We start from the raw sequence: 18,577 nt of genomic DNA on the forward strand, positions 1-18,577 counted from the left end.
TGTGTGGTAGTGGCCTTTTGTGTTGCAGACTCTTTTGTATCTTAAGAACTGACCATATTAGACAGCTTCTTAAATTGCATTATCTAAGACTAATTAAAGTACAGCTTATATTTTTTCCTGCCAGAGTACTTGATGGAGCCACTTATTTACAAATTTATTATGATCCACTGCTTACAGTAGCTGCCTTCATTTAATCCTTTGTCTAATGATCCTGATGTATAAAACCTAAATCCCGTGTGTCCCTCATATATCCTGTGTGTCTTCTATTTCCCTGCTCACTTACACAGAGTAGACTGGCAACTGTATCCCCTCCTACTGCCGAGTCTTCTTTGCACAGTTGTAAGAAATTAGTGTGCAAATGCCATACTTCCATTTTAATTTTAAAAGTTATCTTTTGACTAAAACTGAACATAATATATCAAGTGACTTGATATATTATGCTCCTAAAATGACATCATCTAGATGTTTGTTTTTTGGTTTGTTTTTTTTTTTCTGGATTTAGTAATTATTTAACTTTATCATATTCTCCCATTCCTTGCTTGGTCCATAACAGTTTGGCCTTCCCTTTCTTTCAAAATACACATTTGCTGCTTCCTCTACCTAAATTTGACAACTGCTATGAAATCCATACTGAATAGCCAGCTCGGCCCTCTACTTGGCAATCTTACCCTCTTCTATCAAAACTCCTCATTGTCTTGTCTGCTGCTCTGGTCTTGCTATACTAGGGCATCGAGGAGCAACAGAGAGAGAAGTTGATGCAGTGCCTGCAGAAGAGGATATGAGGGCAGGAGAGTCCCTGGGAGCATAAGGCCTATGAATTGGCTCCGTTTTTCCTCAGTATCTGCATTGTGGTGAGGGGGAGCAAGTTATCTCCTGTTTTATATCAGTGTTCCTAGATCCAGGGGATTTCAGGGTTTGTGGCTGTTCTGCCGTGACTGACAAACATGAGGATGGAATTCTTTCTGCGGGAGACTGAATTATCTACAAAACCCTCAATACAGCAGTCTCTCTCCTCTACGTTAGTTGCTTTATGTGACCAACAGTTTCTTGTCTTCAGGAAGAACTGTTGTTTTGGACTCCTTTTATATTTTTCTGTTCTCCCCAGAATTCATCTTGGGATTTGACCACAGGAGGAGTTTGCAGTAGGAATTTTGAATTTGGAAGTGTCTTTTCATTTTGGAAAGGACTTCTGAGAAATTTCTTAGTACCTCTGAAACCAATGATCTAGTGTCAGAAGCATCTGCAAATTTTGGTGAGCTGTATGATCGTTCTGGTTGTTGGGTACTCTCTCTGATGTTTGTGTCAGTTTGATGTGAATTGTGCAGTAATGTAGTTATAAAGTAGTTTAAGCTGACCCACTTCCTTAGGAAAAAGAATAAATCATGGACCATGTGGGTTGTTTTTTTTTTTCTCAACTATGTACCATGTAGACATGTTATGAGAACAGAGTCTTTATTTTATGTAGTTCCAGTTATAAATTAGGGTAGGCATTCAACTCTGGTATACCTTGAGAAGTCTGTGGGTGGCATCTGGTAACATCTGACAGTTTTCAGTACTAAGAAGTTGCAAAGCTTAGGGATAGTTAGCAATGAAAAGTTATATCAGTCATTGCAGAGATTTTTCTCGCTTTCAGAACTGATGGAAATGTGGCTTTGTCATCTTATTTTCTTTGACTAGAGCTTCTGTATCAACAGCTTGGAAGCAACTTGAGGTTCTCGAAGATTACCTATGCCCACCTAGAATCCATGCCCTGTTCACCTACAAATACCCTGGTTTACATTAGGTCCCTGAGTGAATTACTCAGTCACAGTGCAACTCAAGAGTTGTGCTATTAATACAAGAGAGGAGGAAGAGATTCAAGAACATGAGTGCTCTATTGATCTGCTGGAACAATCTTGTGAAAGGCTGTGCCTTCTTATTCTATCACTGAAGAGGTCTGAAAAACTTACTCTCCTACCACTCATGATGAATTTTTGGGCAGCATGTCTTCCTTCGGGGGTTGCTGGGGTGGTCTCTGGAATGAACGTTGGTTTTGGTTTTCCTCTAAAAAGCCTAAAAAATATGTATAAATATATCCAATTTTCCAGTTGATAAAATTGAAACAAGAATAAATGATTCAAATATTTTGAGTAAATAGGGTAAGAAGGAAAAGTACAATGCAGTCCTTTAAAAACAGTTTTACAGATTTTCCTCTAGGAGATCCTATAAGATTTGAGTGAGCTTCCCATTACAAGGAGACTAATGAATACAATTACCTCAACTATCAGAATGTCACTGCTGATATACTCCTATAATATACCAGACCTGTCCAGATACTCACTACTCGTGAGGGACAATTAATATATAATCTGTCTTCTCTCTGCACATGTAGGTACAGAGTTTTTGGGTAAAGGCAGAGCAGAGAATATGCAACAGTATTCACTGCCCTCAGTTTATTCTTCTTGTCAGGAATTAATTGCATTGTTCTTTAGTCCTAACTAAATAGTAACATTATATGTATTATATTAGGGAACCTGCTAAACAAGTTAGCCTTGAGTTACTGATCAGATGCCTTGGGGAAAGAAAGTTATGCAGGCAAGACTTCTGAAGCAAGTGATGTCCCAATGTTAAGCAATGTCTGCAGCCGCTGACTTCACCTACATGTGTATTACCTTCCAGGTTTATCTAAATAATCTATTAATTGTGTATGATATTTTAGAGCATTATTGTTGGACGTCTGTGTGAAATCTGAGTAGTTTGCAGAGGAGAAGGTGCCTCGCTGCTCCTGTTGTGTGCAAACAGAGACTGGTGGGTGATGTGGCGGTTGGAGGCATCTTAGGCACAGTGATCACAAAATGATAGTTTTCAATTCTTGGAGAAGTAAGGAGAGGAGTCAACAGGACCGCTGCCTTGGACTGCTGCAGGGCAGACTTTATCCTGTCTAGAAGACTGGTTGAGTGAATCTGCTGGGAGGCGGTCCTGAAAGGCAAAGAAGTCCAGGAAAGATCAACATTTTTCAAGGAGGAAATGCTAAAGGAGAGGAGTGGGCCATTCCCAGGGTCTTTAAGATGAGCTGGTGGGGAAGACCAGCTTCGCTGAACAGGGAGCTTTGACTGGAGCTCAGGAAAAGGAGGAGAGCTTATGACCGCTGGGAGAAGGGTCAGGCAACTCAGAAAGACTGTAACAATGTTGTAAGATTAGGAAGGGAGAAAATTAGAGGGGCCAAAGCCCAACTAGAACTTTGGCTACTGAAGTAAAAGGCAATAAAAATGTTTCTATAATGTTTCTATAAATACTTTAACAATAACAGGAGGGACAAGAAGAATCTCCATCCTTTACTGGATGTGGAGGGAAACATAGTTACAAAGGATGAGGAAGAGGCTGGACTACTTAATGTTGCCTTTGCCTCAGTCTTTAATAGCTAGACCACTTAGTCCCTGGGTACCCTGCCCCCCGAACTGGAAGACAGGGACAGGGAGAATGGAATTAAGCCCCAGTAATTCAAGAGTAAAGGTTTGCAACCTGCTACACTACTTGGACACACACAGGTCTATCATGCCAGATGGGATCCACCCAAGGGTATGGACAGAGCTGGTGGAATTCACTTTCCATCATTTGTCATCAGTCCTGGCTAACCAAGGAGGTCCCAGATGACTGGAGGTTGGCCAGTGTGACACCCATCTACAAGGAGGATCTGAGGAACTCCAGGACTGTCAGTCTGACCTCAGTGCTGGGAATGGTCGTGGGTCAGGTTGTCTTAAGGTGCCACCATTTGGTACATATAGGACAACTAGTGGATCTGGCCCAGACCACAGGGGTTTATGAAAGGCAGGTCCTTCTGGACCAACCCGATCTCCCTCTATGACAAGGTGACCTGTCAATCTCTCAATTTGCTAAGCATGTGTAGAAAGGTACATAGCTATTAGTGAGTCTTCTACAGGTAGATTAATTTTTAACTTGTGATATTCTATTTCTGACATCTTATTACAAAGGCTGAAGTTGACTCTTTGAAAGTATGTGGAAAGCAGCTCAGCAAAAAAGGACCTGGGGGTGCTGGTTGACAGTGGCTGAACATGACCCAGCAGTGTGCCAGGTGGGCAAGAAAGCTGATGGCATCCTGGCTTGTATCAGCAATAGTGTGTCCAGCAGAACCAGGGCAATGTTTTTTCCCCTGTACTCAGCACTGGTGAGGCTGCATCTCGAATCCTGTGTTCACTTTTGGACCCATCGCTTCAAGAAAGACATTGAGGTGCTGGAGTGTATCCAGAGAAGGGTAATTTAATTTCAAAGATTTGAAGAAGAAGCATGTAGCTTGGCTAGAAAGAATAAGATACCTGTTGTAAATCATCAATGTATAAAGAGAGGAATTCTTCATTATTATTCAAAATGCTTTGAAGTTCGAAGCTGATGTTACTCTACATTTACAGTGTATCAAAAAAGAAGAGGTATTGGATAGTTAGTATAGAGTTTTTGTAGGAGAGTTGTAAAGTGTACAGTAGAAAAAAGAATGTAAAAAGAAAAAGACATGAGTTAATGTTTGAATCTGCTTGTATAAATTATTCTGCTTTTGTTTCTTGCAGTTCGACAAATGTGAAAGGTACAATCTGGAAGGGTCTTTGACAGGCTTTTTCCTCTCTTGCTGTTAGTAAGTGTTTCAGTGATTTGTAACAGTGCACTATGCTCCATAGTTATGGCTTGAAACATTTTGTTTAGGAACCCAATCACGAACTGTGGTGATAGTTTTAACAATATCTGAAATTGTATTGTGGATAAGGCTAAAGATGACAGCTGCCCTTCGACTTGAGAAATATTTTGCACATTTCAGTATTACTTGGCCAGATTATTTACAAATTTTGATTATAATAATCAAAAGGCCCTTATTTTGTTATTTATTATTTCCCCAAAAATCCTGTCAGTAGGATCTCTCCTGCAATGGGAATTTTAATTTTATTTTTTTTTTTTATTTTGCACATTGAAAGAAAAACAACGTGGTGCTTTTGTTCCAACTATGTTGCTACTCCTCTTTACATTTTACTTTCTGCTTACATTTTTATTAAGCCTGGAAGGCTGAAGGAGGCTTTAAAAACAAATTATTTATGTATGTCAGCAAGAAGGGTCAGATTTTCATTTTCATTGTTATTGGGATGGGTGTATGCCTACCTTTTCTTTAAGGCTCATGTAGGCATTAATTTCAGAGAACCAAAACCAGGAATTTGAATTCTCTCTTTAGGTAATGGAGACAAGCAGTATAGTGTGGAGGAGTGGAGTTGGCACTGGTTGCTTTAAACTCCTGATCATCAAAAACTGTCTTAGATTAAAATACCTTTGAAAATTTTTAAAAATAATTGATGTAAATAGTTGTTACATTCTGCAGACGAACTTCATGTATTTAACCACAAGAGAGCAGTGTTATACTGGGTCTATGCTGCAAGTCTTGAATTTAAAAGTAATTCTGCTTTGTCAGTATTAAGTCGAACAACAAAATTTTAATCCCTTTATGTTTTTATCTTTACAGTGGTATTCACTAAATTGTAGAGGTGCATGATTCTAACTTACTAGCATTATGGTGAACTGTATTTTTATGCATTCACATTAATATAAGGCAACACCAGTTTATTCTCTTCACAAAATAAATCTGCTACTTCATTTTCTGGAAGAATGGGCTGGAGATTTTAAGTGGTAAGTTAGAGAAGGGCTTCATCTGTCTTTCTTTTCCTGAAAAAATATCCTCTCTTATCCCATGTAAAATGGCCATGGGAGAAAATTTCTCTTTGTGTTGCAGTACACATATAATGAGCACTGCCACAGAATTGCAGGGATTTGTATAAATAACTTTGAGATGATAGAGGTGAAAATGTGCTGCTTCTTACTGATTAAAAGTCAAAGTAACTATGGGGCATTAAGATTCACGTTTTTTTCTCTCAGTTGAAGGACTATACTATTCTGTAAACATAGGCATTCATTGGTTGTCACGGGTACACGATGACTTGAACGAGTTTAGGTGCATTCATAAAGCTGGGCAAGTATATGTTTGCAGAGCTGGGCAAAGTTTAACCTTCAGTAAGGCTTCTGCATCGCTGTCAGCTTCAGCAGAGCTGCTAGAGTGAAAGGAACTATTCATCTACATATTTTTAAATAAGGAACATCTTGCCCATCCTATCACCTTGAACTGTGGAGGACTTGTGCATTTGAGATGTCTGTTCTTGCCATCTGTGCTTTCTCTTTGGTACTCTACATTTTACTTAACGGGGAAAGTTAAACAGATTGTTCCTGCTTCTCTCTTTTACTTTACAGTTCTCATGCTGTTACACAGCAGCTGTGTTTGCTGGGAGACAGTTGCCACTGAGCAACAGCTGGTGGTGTAAAGGAAAAAATTTGAAATGAGCTTAGTTCTAGTTTGTTCCCATGTTATTGTTGCCTTGTGGTTGGTTGATTCATTGTCACCTTGCATTTTACAACCTGTGTCTGTCTTATTTTTTCTATAGTGAGAGCTGTAGGAATCTGTGTTAATAGTTTTGAAATATCAGAGGTTGTGTCTTCTACTACTGAAGTGAGGGGTTTCTGTCCTTTACAATACTGGGTTTTTATATGCATAGTCTGTTGTTTCTTACTTAATTTTGTCTGACTGGTATTTTACTCATCTTTTTCCATTATGCTTTTTCTAGTAGATGTTTTTGCTTGACTTACATACCCTGTTTGACTGTCATCTAGTGGGGCAGGCTTGATAAGTCAGACTGTTTTGTAATGCTCTTTTCTTGCTTGTGAGGACGTGTTTCTGAAGATAGGTCAAGCTCAATGTTTTTTTGTTTTTAATTTATTACCAGTATGTATGGTGGGAAAGTAATCTGAAACTCAGTATTTGGTGAAAGTAAAAATAGCTAGTTTGAAGTTCTACTTTGTCTTGACTCAGATGAAATGTGGGCTTTATCAACACCCCCTTTTCCTATCTGTTCATTTGACCACTCTGATGTGTTTCATCTGTGTTTGCTTCTCCTGTCTATTCTTCTCATATGCACTGTCTGCATGTATATGAATTATATTAAAGTTTTATTTGTTATGTTTCCGAGGAGTCGTTTTTTTGCCAAACTTCTATCAAATCCTCAGCCCATTTATTATTTCTCAGTAGTGGCATAGCCTTTTCTTTCAGATTTGAAGAGTATACTTCTTATTTAGTATGTTATAACAATGAGGCTGCTAGTGAGACTTATGTCTACCAAATAATCTGCTCTATAACCTAGTTTATTACTGATCTAGTTTTTGATGTCAAATTAGATTTTTGAGGTCACAAATAAAAGAATATATTTAAAATATATTGACATAAGGTAAGCAAAATAAACAGAATTTGAGAGATCCTGCTTCATGCTTTGTGAGCTCTTGGTGCTGTTGCTAGGAGAAGAGTATGTTAACAGTCCTCTAAGCTAGTAGTTGCCTGGGGAACCCACAGAAACTTGTGCTATTTCTACACATCTGTAGAAGGACATATATGGCCTTTTATATTTACTTTGAATAAGCCTTGAAGTAACATAGGCATTCAGAAAATTATTGTGTCATCTAAGTTTTCTTTTTAAGAAAAGTGAGGTAAACCACATGACTGTAGATCAATTAGCATGTATCAATTCTAGGCAAAAATTCTGTATGATGGGATCCTAGTGCAGAGTTGAAAATACTTCTATAACAGGAGTTATATCATGTGACTTCATTGTAAAACAGATCTTTTAAATCATCTTTGACAAAAATAGCTATAATAGAATAGTGTAAATTAAATATAGCATTCATATTACCCACAAAGTAGATGTTAAATGGATGTGGAACTGATTAACTGGCAGATAATAGTAATCACTGAAAGGAAGTACTTCTACTAGGATTATAGAGAATGGTGCTGGGTTAATGAAGTTTGATATTTTTAGTAATTAAATAAGTGACAAAATTTGTGGATAATTAAAACCAGAAATTACATTGAGAAAAATAATGAAGATGTGAATGATGGCAAAAGGCCATAGTGATAATGCCAGAGCAGGTTAGGTCTTCAGAAAGAAAATACATACTAGTACAGTCAGTTGGAGAACTACAAAGGAGTTTCATTCAAACTTATTGGTTTTGCCACTGTATTATTTCAGAAACAGAAAATCTGTTTGCAGTGACTTGACTGTGAATGCATGGAGACAAAAAAAAGTGCTAGAAGCCTCTTTTTGTGACAGAGAGAAATATAATACTAACCAATCGTAGGAAGGGAAAACTAGAATAATTTAAATGAGAGTGCATTTCAGTAATAAGTACAACATTCACAGTGGGAATTGGTGACTCTTCTTTATTTACTCTCTGTAGTAGAACCCAAAGGTAGTTCTACAGTGAACCAATGGAGTAAAACAATTGTCACTTTTTGACAATGGTGCCTTCCTTCTCTCCCCCTGATGTTTATTTTCTAGTGTATTTATCATAGGTTGTCTTAAAAAGAGAACAGCTCTCACTAACATATTTGTTTTAATCTCAAAAGTATTAGTTTCACAGAGGGAGGAGCTTGTGCTATGCTTGAAGGTTCAAACTCCTTGCTGATATTCAGCTATTTGAGAAGATTTCATTCTATCATGGATCTCAGTAAAATTTAAGTTTGTAGATGTGCTGTGCCAGCTAAAAAATGATATCTGCATTATTATATAAGATGTCCCTGAGAGCAATATAACACCCACAGGCAAAACTTGAAACTGTCAAGTAACTCAAGAGTGATAATGTAAGCTCTCCCTTTAAATTAATGACACTGAAGTATCAGAAAGAAAGAATTGCAGTTGGATTGGTGAGGAAATAAATGAAAAAAAAAAAAAAGGTACTTGGAGGTGATCAATTTGCTTTTTCCACAAAACCATAGAAGTTTTGCTCCTTTATCATTGAAGTAAAAGCTGCCCTTTCACATCTAGCTCTCTACAGGATCTGTGATGGTTTTCTTCTTGAACTGTTTTCTTCTTGAACCTGTTTTTAGATTATTTCTATTGTGAAGACTTATGGTGGGAGCAGTGGGGACCCTTGTGGTGTCCTAATCCATAACTAGAGTGCTCTGAAATTTAATCATAGTGCAAATAAATAAATTCCACCTTTATCTAGCATTTCACATACAATGTGACTGTTGAGTTGCCATAGTCAAAATGTCAGATCATTTTGTTAGTAGTTTACATTTCAAACCTGCCAACATATAGGCCTAAGTAGTGGAACTGTTCAAAAGAAAATGGAGATTGTTGGTAACACGAGATTATATTGCAATATCTTCAGGTCTTGGGCAGATGGAGGATTTGGCAAAAGGCAGCTGAAATCCAGACACTTTTTTATGCTCCATCCTAAGCAAACATTAATAGTAATATTATTAACTACTGTTCCATAAAACTGAAATGCTCTTAAAAAAAAGAAAACATTTCATACTATAGTAAAGTATGCTTAATAAAAAGTGGTACAGGAATTGAAGTGGATCTGAGCCTCAGGAAACTGTTTCTTTTGAAATCAAAAAGCCAGGCTTTATTACAATAAAACCTCCATAGTTTTATCAAGGGAGAACACAGAAATTATCAAGGAAGACAGAAAACAAAAAAGGGGTTGTGCCCTTGCATACAAGTTCTTGCTTCCACTTAATACCATTCTGAGTTGTAGTCAATTCTCTTAGGCCCCTCTCATGTCTGGCTGACAGTGAAGGCTCACAAGAATTTTATTTACTTGCCGCATTCTCCAAGTGAGCTCTGAACTTCTTGCCATGGCTTTCTTGTATAAGATTCTCTGCATTTCTGAACTTTTTCTCTTCTAGCCCAATCCAGAGCATCTCAGAGAAGGAAGAATTCCTTTTTTTTGGGGGGGGAGGGGAGGGAATCACACTGCTTTTTAAAAGAACATAACATATGATTGGAAACATAATAAATACCATAATTTCCCAACTCAAATTTTTTTTGTGTGTTGCTTCTGATTAGTTGGTGTTTTCAAGAAGCTGACCATAATTAGGTATGCAGAGGAAGGAAGTGGGGGCAAGAGATCCAAGAAGATAAAAATGAAGCTTGATAACCATTTTTAGTCATCTGCAGATAGGACTCCTGATTGACCAAACAGAGGATTTGAGGATCAAGTGCAGAAGGAAGTCAACTATACAGTTTTTTTCCAGGTTTCTTCACTTTAATTCACTAATACCTTCAGGTGATATAATTTCTGTGTGTAATATCTTTGTAGCTATAATGAAGATAAATGACGGAAGTGTATTTGCTATATTAAAACTCTTGTACACACTTTTATGCACCTAAAGTATACAATGTGCCAATGTCACTTAGCTGTTTTGAGTGGCTGACGTAGCCATCCCAGATCTTCCTTATGTTTCTTGATTTGTTTAAGATCTGTCTTTACATAGGCAGTCTTCAGCTACTGGCATTTTTGAAGAAGATTTCCTTTTAATGTGGGAGCTGCGCAGTTGCATCTTAATTCAGCATTAGTGCTGATAAAAGGTACTTCAAAGCACATAGTGTAAATGGCCACTTCTTAATGTTTCATGCAGAAATGGTAGAACTGGTGGTGGTGACTTTTCTGATACACTGGGGGAAATAAATGTGTTGTGCACAGGTACCATAGAGCACAACGTCCAAGTCCTGAAGTACTTCTATACTTGGAACCTTGTCCCAGCAAAACAGTACATTTGAAACAAAGTAATTCCACTCATGTTTTGGTCTCTCAGTTGATGATACCAATATATCTATTTTCTTCTCCTCCCTCTAAGGATTGACTTGAAATATATTTGTCAAATGCAAAACATGAAAGATACAAACAAGTGGTCTTTGGGACAATATTTTCTTTTTGAATCTGCCTTTGAATCTACCGTATGTTTCAGTACTTCCTATTTTCTTTGGATTTTGATTGCCTGACATGACTACCCCTGCATTTGTCTGCAGGTGTTGGTAGGCCTGGCTATAGAAATGAGACTGGGCATGTGTAGGTGTAGCACTAGATTTTTCTTTTTGGTAACTATATTTCTTTCATAAATATGCTTATGAATGAGCTAAGGTCATAGGAATCCTCTGCACATAAAAATGGAAAGTCTGGATTGGAACTGGAACAGCTGCTGAGCTGCATGAGTAGCGCAGGAAAGCATCATTTTAAACTAAAGGTGGATTTAAGTATTATAGTGCATTTTCTTCAGGATTATGATCTTAGTAATATGTATTTCTAACCATGAATTTTCTTTTTGTTCATATAAATGTTCAATGTTCTTTTAAGCTTTACTATGTGGTTAAAGGTTAATGTATGCTTGGGGCAGCAACTTCCATATGTACTGCTTTACTTTGTTTCACCTGTGTTTTGATCTGGGGAAAGCAGAAGCTCTCAGTCTGCCCAAATGTTCTGGGGTTTTTTTATACATGGTACTAATGAAGCTACAGTCTTTTTTCCTCTGTCTCTCCTTTCTGGAGGTTTTTCGTGATTCAAATTACTTTTTGCCACCCTTTGCACTTCCCACTCTTGTCCTTGCACTTTCTAGAGAGGGATGATTGGTATGCAAATGATGGCATTGAATTTATCTCTGGGTAGTAGGAGTGATGGAAATAACAGGACAACTCCTCTGTATGAATTCTAATACTCCATTTTAGTTACAACTTTTTAAGACACCCAGATCCCCTTCCTAATCTAGTACAATATATTTAGAGCTCTGTAGGGTACAGGTTTCAAATCTTCTCTCTAAAGTGTATTACTATAAAGTCTGACACGAAATTTATCTGCTGTTGTGATACTCACTTCCTTGTGTGCATAGGTCTACACGGCCCTGTGTAGACACCCAAGGTAGCTTTTAGGAGGTGGTGCTGCTGGTAGAAAACTTCAATTGTCACAGATTAAGGTATTGCATGGTGTTAGTATAACTCTGCCTGAGATCCAAACTAGCCCAGGATATAAATAGTAAGGATGCATTGGTTTTACTGTCAGAGCCTTTTTATTTTTTAAAGCCTTTTCCTATCCTGTGGTTCATTTTCTATCTGTCTGTCCCTAAACAGCTGTTTGAGACTGTACTGTATACAACATCACTGAAAGACAGAGATGAGTAGAAGTGGAGACACCATAAACCTGCTTTGTTGCTAAAAACAGTGTATTTTGTAACTGCACTTGTTTTATCTTGGAGAGGTTTGCACTGTGGTGGACATTGGAGGTAAAAGGAGTGTCACCTAAATAATTGTTTGTCACTTGTATATTGCATTGTTTCTTTTCTTAATGAATAATTATATTTCCAAGATTCTCCACCTGAGCTTTAAGCACAGGTAAGTATTTGGCCAGGACAAAAATACTGCCATATAATTATTTTTTGTTTTACTGTTCATTCATACGTTCCCACTTGCTAGTGTGCGTTATTTGTTTTGAACCATTAAACATCAGCATCCATCCATCCAGTGTCTGTGCAGAGTGGGAACATGTATTGACTTAGCTGTACTTGAAAATAACACTGTTAAAGCTGTTATGGAAAACTGAGTGGTTTTCCAATGCTAACTGTGTAAAACTACTCCTGGAGAAGCCATCACAACTCCACCTTTACATAGGACACATCTCTAAGGGGCTTCATTCTAGAGTCCATTCTGCAATTCAGCTTGTATCTGGAGGACACAGGAAAAAACTTACTATGATTTTGAAGGGTGGCTTTTTAAGGAAAATAAATTTAAAATGTTGGCTAAATAGCACTTAACTCAAAAATATATTTCCAGCTCCTATATTTGATTCAATTGTAGTATTTGCATGGCACAAACCCATTGAGTGTTGTTACTAAAGATCTGATGTACAAATAAATTCTGTCTTTAAAGATGTGTCAAAGTCAAGTCCCTGAAGTGACAAATATTAAGTATTTCTCACTTAGAAATACTTACCAGTGTAGAACATCAATGCTTCTCATATTTTCAATTTAACTTCAAAAGCCTTTGTAATTTTGCACATATAAATAATATGGTCTGAAACTGAGAAATGAGAAAATGGACATTGACCAATGATAGTAAGGAGAACTCGTTATTGGAACTGAAACAATAGTAAAAGACAACTCTCTCCTTTAAATACTTGAACAGGAAAGCATTTTTCCCGGGGATTGAAAATCCTTTTACTACATGCTTAGGAAAACTATATGGAAATACTTTTCTTGCTCCTAAGTCCATTTAATTCATACAGCAAGGCTAAGGGTAAATTTAGAGAAAAGTTTTTCTGAGAAACATCGCACTAGGAAAGGGATTTTTCTACTGTTAAGAAGGAGAGACAGTGGGAGGATGGATGCAGCAGGAATTCTGCTGTTTTGTCAAACCAGAATGTCTTCTGCAAACTAAGGAGATGCTTCAATCAACTGGCTTTACCAAAGAACTTGAGACACTTCATTGTTTTTTTTTTATTAGTTGTCATTCTTTGACATGATGAATACTTACAGCAGTATGTTAAAAAAGATACAGTTAAGTCTCTTGGCATCACTGCATAGCAGTCACAGCATTTTCACACAATCTAGTGCTTCCTTTCAGAATGATGCATATGGCATATATACGCACATACGGGGGCTGATTCTTGGTCCCAGTGAAGTTGAGGGGACCAGTGCTTGGCCCAAAGAGTTGTCTAAGATATGCGAATATGTATATATAAAATGCTTTACAATAAACATGACATATACAATCTTGAATTCAAAGATAAGCAGAATATATTTTACATCCAAGTCAAACTTATGCTCTGCACTTAAAAGTTTATGTACCTAAAATATTGGATGGATTATAGAAACAAATAATAGAGTAACAGTTTGCACCAATCAAAGTAATTTGAATACATATTCATGGCATGAAACCTGCCTTGTGGTTTTGCTTTGTTTCTGTTTGGGGTGGCTTTTTTTGGATTTGCAGGATCTTAAGTCAAATTTAATTATTGATTTTTGTGGGCCATGAGTGGGATGGTGGTATCAGGGGAGGAATGGGCATATTTTATGGACAACTCAGCTGAGTGACTTAAAATATCAGGCTATAAATTATGGCTGGTACCTGAAAATAAAATTGTAGCTACTTGAGTGTTTCTCCTTTCTTAGGAGAATCCATTTGGAAGGGCTGGTGTGCATTTTGTGTCTAATTTGACAGAAACTTTTAACAGAAATTTCAACCACAGACTGGAAAAGCTGGTAAGATAGCTATGCAGTGGGCATATCTTATTTACTGTGGTAACAGCTTTCTCTGCTACTAATTATTGGGGAGGCCTTGGTTTCCTTCATGAAAATCACAAGTTTATACAAAAATAATTGACCTGTGTTGTAGATTAGGTTAGATACAATGGCAGATCATGTGTTTTGTTTTTTTCTTTTTCCTCCATAGACTCCATTTCAGCTGCTCCTCTCTCTGTTCCTCTATTCCAAAGGTACATGTTTTTAATAGTCCTTTTGGCTGGTGGCTGGACTACTGACACTTAAAAACCCAAAAGTAAGTAAAATCTTGACTTACTGACAATGCATACGTATGCATTATTTTAACCAGCCTAAAATTTTCACTTAGCAGTTGTCATTACTTATTATTGTTCTTAATTATACAAAATTTCTTATTTGATGGCATGAAATCTTTATTTAAAGAAGCTAGATTTTAATCAAATGAATTGCAATTGTGGGCCATAAAAACATTTTGACCTCCTGCTTTTAGTAGTTTTCTTTTTCTTTCCATATATGGAAACCTTAACTCAGTTTTAAAAAAACTTCAAAATCTTTTACCTGCAACTGGCCCAGTAAGAAGGAAAAACACTGTACAAAGGCTTTCTGTAAAGTGGCTAATGGGGCTGACAACACAGAAATCTGTATTATCTGCATAGTTTTTCCATTCTGTGCATCAGCATTCTGTTGGCATCCTGGGGAGAAAACCTGGTGCAGAAATGCCCTCCAAACTACAGAATACCAAGTGTGTATCACAACCACATATAATGAACACTGGTGTTGTTGGACTGGCTGTTATCGGTCATCGTTTGGCTTCTAAGGGAAATCAGATGGTAGCACTTTGCATCACAGACCCCGGTGAATTTGGCTGCCAGGAATCTGCTGCCAGAGCCTAACTGTTCAGCACACCTCTGTCTGGAACACCTGAGGCAAACTGGCCAGACCAAAATTTGTGTAATGGGTTTGGCTCACAAGTACAGAAGTATTGCTGGAGCCACCCTGAACCTATTTCAAGCACTATGTCATTAGACAAGGTGATTGAAATCTAGCAGGTATGAAATTTAGCAAATCAGTGCGCCAAAATCCCCCACAATTTTCAGAGCAGCTTTTTAAAGTTAAAAAGTTTTAGCTTGGTAAGAGCAAACTTGTAATGGACTCTGCAGGCTCCACTTGTAGAAAAGGGCTTGAGTTTAATGTAGCTGTAACAAAATTTCATTTGTACCTGCTGGACCTATTTTCTGGAAGCTCTTCAGAAACAGCTCAACAATGTCTCTGTCAAGAGCTTTTTATGCTGCTAGACACCGTGTTTATTGAACTAAATTTCAGAACATTGTAAAAAATTTCTTTGAACTAGAAGGAAAAGGGCTTTCTTTTCTTAGTAAAAAGACAAAACAAGGGAAATTATATCCTTTTGTATGTACTTAAGTGCTTCTAAGCAGCACATTACACTGCTTGTGTAATGTCCTAATAATTGTCCTAAATCTGTCAGAAGGAAAGATACATCTAAAAAGCTGCAAAATGGTGATGCTTCTGCCCCTACCATCAGGTGGTTAAGAAGAAATTATGTCCTGTAGTTAGAAATAATTTAATTATATTACAACTCTCTCTCTCTCTCTCTCTCTCTCTCTCTCTCTTTGCTTGCTGTGGTCCTTCTAATATGTGAGTCTCATTTAGAAGTGGGAGGAAGAGAGATTTTCTACCTTATGGTTTTACCTACATATGGTTATACCTTATGTAACAGTAGAGGGGGAAGAAAAACATCATTCTTGGAGTGCTTTGTGTTCTCACAGTGTTTTCCACCCTCCTATTTCACTGGGTTTCAGCTTCTTTCTCTGAAGATACACACAAAGAATTAGTAGAGTAAAACATACTTTGCTTTTTATTTTCCTTTAACATATTAGTTACCTTCTGAGCATGAACTTTCTCTTATCAAGTCCATATCCCCTGTAATTGAGAAAAATCTATTATATCTCCCCTTGCACTTTTTTGAGTAAATATCTTTCTCAAACACCGACTTAAATAGCTCTTTCTTTGTTGGCCTCTTCAAGGTATTCACATCCAAACATGATTGTATGGCCATATCTGCTGGAAAACAGCTATACAGATTTGATGTATTGGGGGTTTAGAACACTATACTTCACCTGAATGCAGTTATTTTTACTGGGGGCAAAGGAGAAGGGGACTATCACTTGAGAATACAATCTCATTGAAATGGTGGAAGCTTAAGTTTTATAAAGACTTTGCAAATGAGGTTGTTTATGGCATAGTTAAGGCCATGTATCTTTCACAAACACAAGATTATAGAAAATTCCTCAGCAACTATGACAGTTAAGAGATTTTTCTTAATAGTCTGACTGCAACAGATTTTTTTCCTTCATTGACTGAGACCAATCTAAAAGTCAGTTGAAGTATTACTTAAATTACAAGAAAAATACAAATGCATTTTGACGCTGGCTATCTAAGGAGGGAATGGGGGGAAAAAATCAGCTACACTGCAACATCTCTTGCGAAAACAACTGGACTCCAGAACTACTGAATGTCGTGCTTTGTAGACCACTAAGCTATTTAGTAAAAATTCACACCCTTGAATAAATGGTAATCAGGTTGAACTGTCAAATCATGTGGTGTTGCTGTGGGGCTCGGGTTTTTTTGAACTTCAGGCTCTGTGAAACATTTGCCTAGACCAAATGTGCAAGGTGCCATGGATTAACAACATGGACCCATATGGAATGTGTTTGAAGTTTTCAAGAAGTTATCCTGCTGGACTTCATTCCTTAATGACCTTTGATACACCTTGGATAGTGGAAAGGCAGTTCAGAATCGTATCTTGTAATCATATGATTTTGGCAGCTATGAAGGATGCTAAAAGTTAAGGCTTTTATCCACAAACAATGGTGTATATTAATAAACTCTATACCATATTTACAAATGCTTTCTCTTGTATTAAAACTAACAGTATTCTGTTCACAGTGCCAATGTTTTTACAGGTAGCAATCCCACAGTACTCCAGTATTTTGGCATGGGAATCAGTAGCGCTTTGTATTTACAGAAAATGTACACATATGAATATAAACAGGTTACTTGAAACAGTACTCAAAAGATAGATCTGTTCATGTTTCAAAGGTTTAGACTGTACTACACCTTCCCTTTCGGTTGCGAGGGAATACTGTTCCTTGCAATGAGAAGATGCCTGTCTTTTATCCAAAGTGGCATAAAAATGATTACCAAAACGAGCCTTGTTACACTGGAGGCATGTATACAGAGAGTAACTTCAGTCCAAGGTTTTTAGATCTGTTGTTTAGTGCACAGAATACAAAAGTTAAAAAGGTTTTTGTTTTAACTACTAAAACAACCAGACTCTCTCTGCCCTCTGTGAGCACCGTCTGTCAGCCTGTGTCCTCTGGATGCTGAAGATGCTGGTGGTTTAATGTGCAGCCCAGCTGCCAGCCTGGAACATGTGTGGCGCTCTGGGCCTAAATACATATGTCACAGTATGACTTGTGGTAAATGAATATATAACCAAGAGTGCCTCTCTGTCTCCCCTGCTCTCTCAGGAATCCTCCCTACTTCACGGCAGCCATAACTGCTGCTGACTGGGACTCCGCATTCAGACAGTTCGTGGTCAGGAGTGATGGATGACATCAGGCATGCGCAGGTCGAAGAGAGGGGAGAGGAATGGAACGTGAGGATCAGAAAGAAACCCAGCAGAACCTTGGGCCTGTTGGTGGGGACCCTTACAGCTTCTGCTTTGCCATTTCTTCCCTTTGCACGGTCTCAACAACAGGCTCTTGGCTACTCGGGATCTTACTTGCTGCTGTGACCAAGACGGAGATAGCAGTGGTATAAGGAAAAGTGCAAAGCTGCCATTAAGGAGTCTCTTCTTCATTTAAAGTCTGTTCCTGGCTGCCAGTCACTTGACCCGAGTGGTCATTGCTCCTACTACTGCTGTGTTGCTTGTGGAGCAAGCTTCTCCACTTGGCCTTGTTCCTCCTGAGATGGTTTAGCATATTTTCAGATAGGGGAGTATCGCCTGTAAACTGGGCCCACCTCTCAAAGAGTGGCTCAACGATGTATGTCATGAACCCTGGGGAAACACACAAGGGACACCTGTTGAGCAACAAATCCATTCACAGAGTGCCTTGAGAGCAATGTAAGTGGCAAAAACCCTGATAAGAAATAACAATAAACCCTCAAACAGACATGGAGTCCTTTTGAAATGCACAGCTTTTGACCAGCATACATGACAAGACACGGCTTTATCTGCATGTGTATCAGTAAAATCTGTGAGAGTTGGCATCCCTCTGGGGAGATTTCAGACAAGAAAGTAACCAGTGTTTAATCCCACACTGGCTGCAATTTTTCTCCATGGACACTTTTTCCCCTATGCAATGACTCCTTTGTCTTTCTGTTGAACATTCGGCTTAGATAGGTTTCTTTTTGAACATTTTAATTCAGAAC

The 18,577-nt window shown here is 37.9% G+C and overlaps 1 protein-coding gene across 3 annotated transcripts in view; it reads right to left on the reverse strand.

Annotated features, from left to right (window-relative positions):
• Window positions 1-13,315: 13,315 nt before the first annotated feature.
• Window positions 13,316-18,577, reverse strand: part of PDE7B (phosphodiesterase 7B) — a 171,813-nt gene continuing 166,551 nt past the window's right edge. For all 3 annotated transcript variants that reach the window (XM_051792596.1, XM_051792597.1, XM_051792595.1), the window contains one exon: window positions 13,316-18,203. In XM_051792596.1, the coding sequence (XP_051648556.1) occupies window positions 17,986-18,203 (218 nt within the window). In that variant the 3' untranslated portion in view covers window positions 13,316-17,985. The remainder of the gene's footprint in view (window positions 18,204-18,577) is intronic.

Source organism: Manacus candei, unplaced genomic scaffold (genome assembly GCF_025592945.1).
Source record: "Manacus candei isolate 608988 ecotype Guabito, Panama unplaced genomic scaffold, ASM2559294v1 h1tg000034l, whole genome shotgun sequence".
NCBI lineage: Eukaryota > Metazoa > Chordata > Aves > Passeriformes > Pipridae > Manacus > Manacus candei.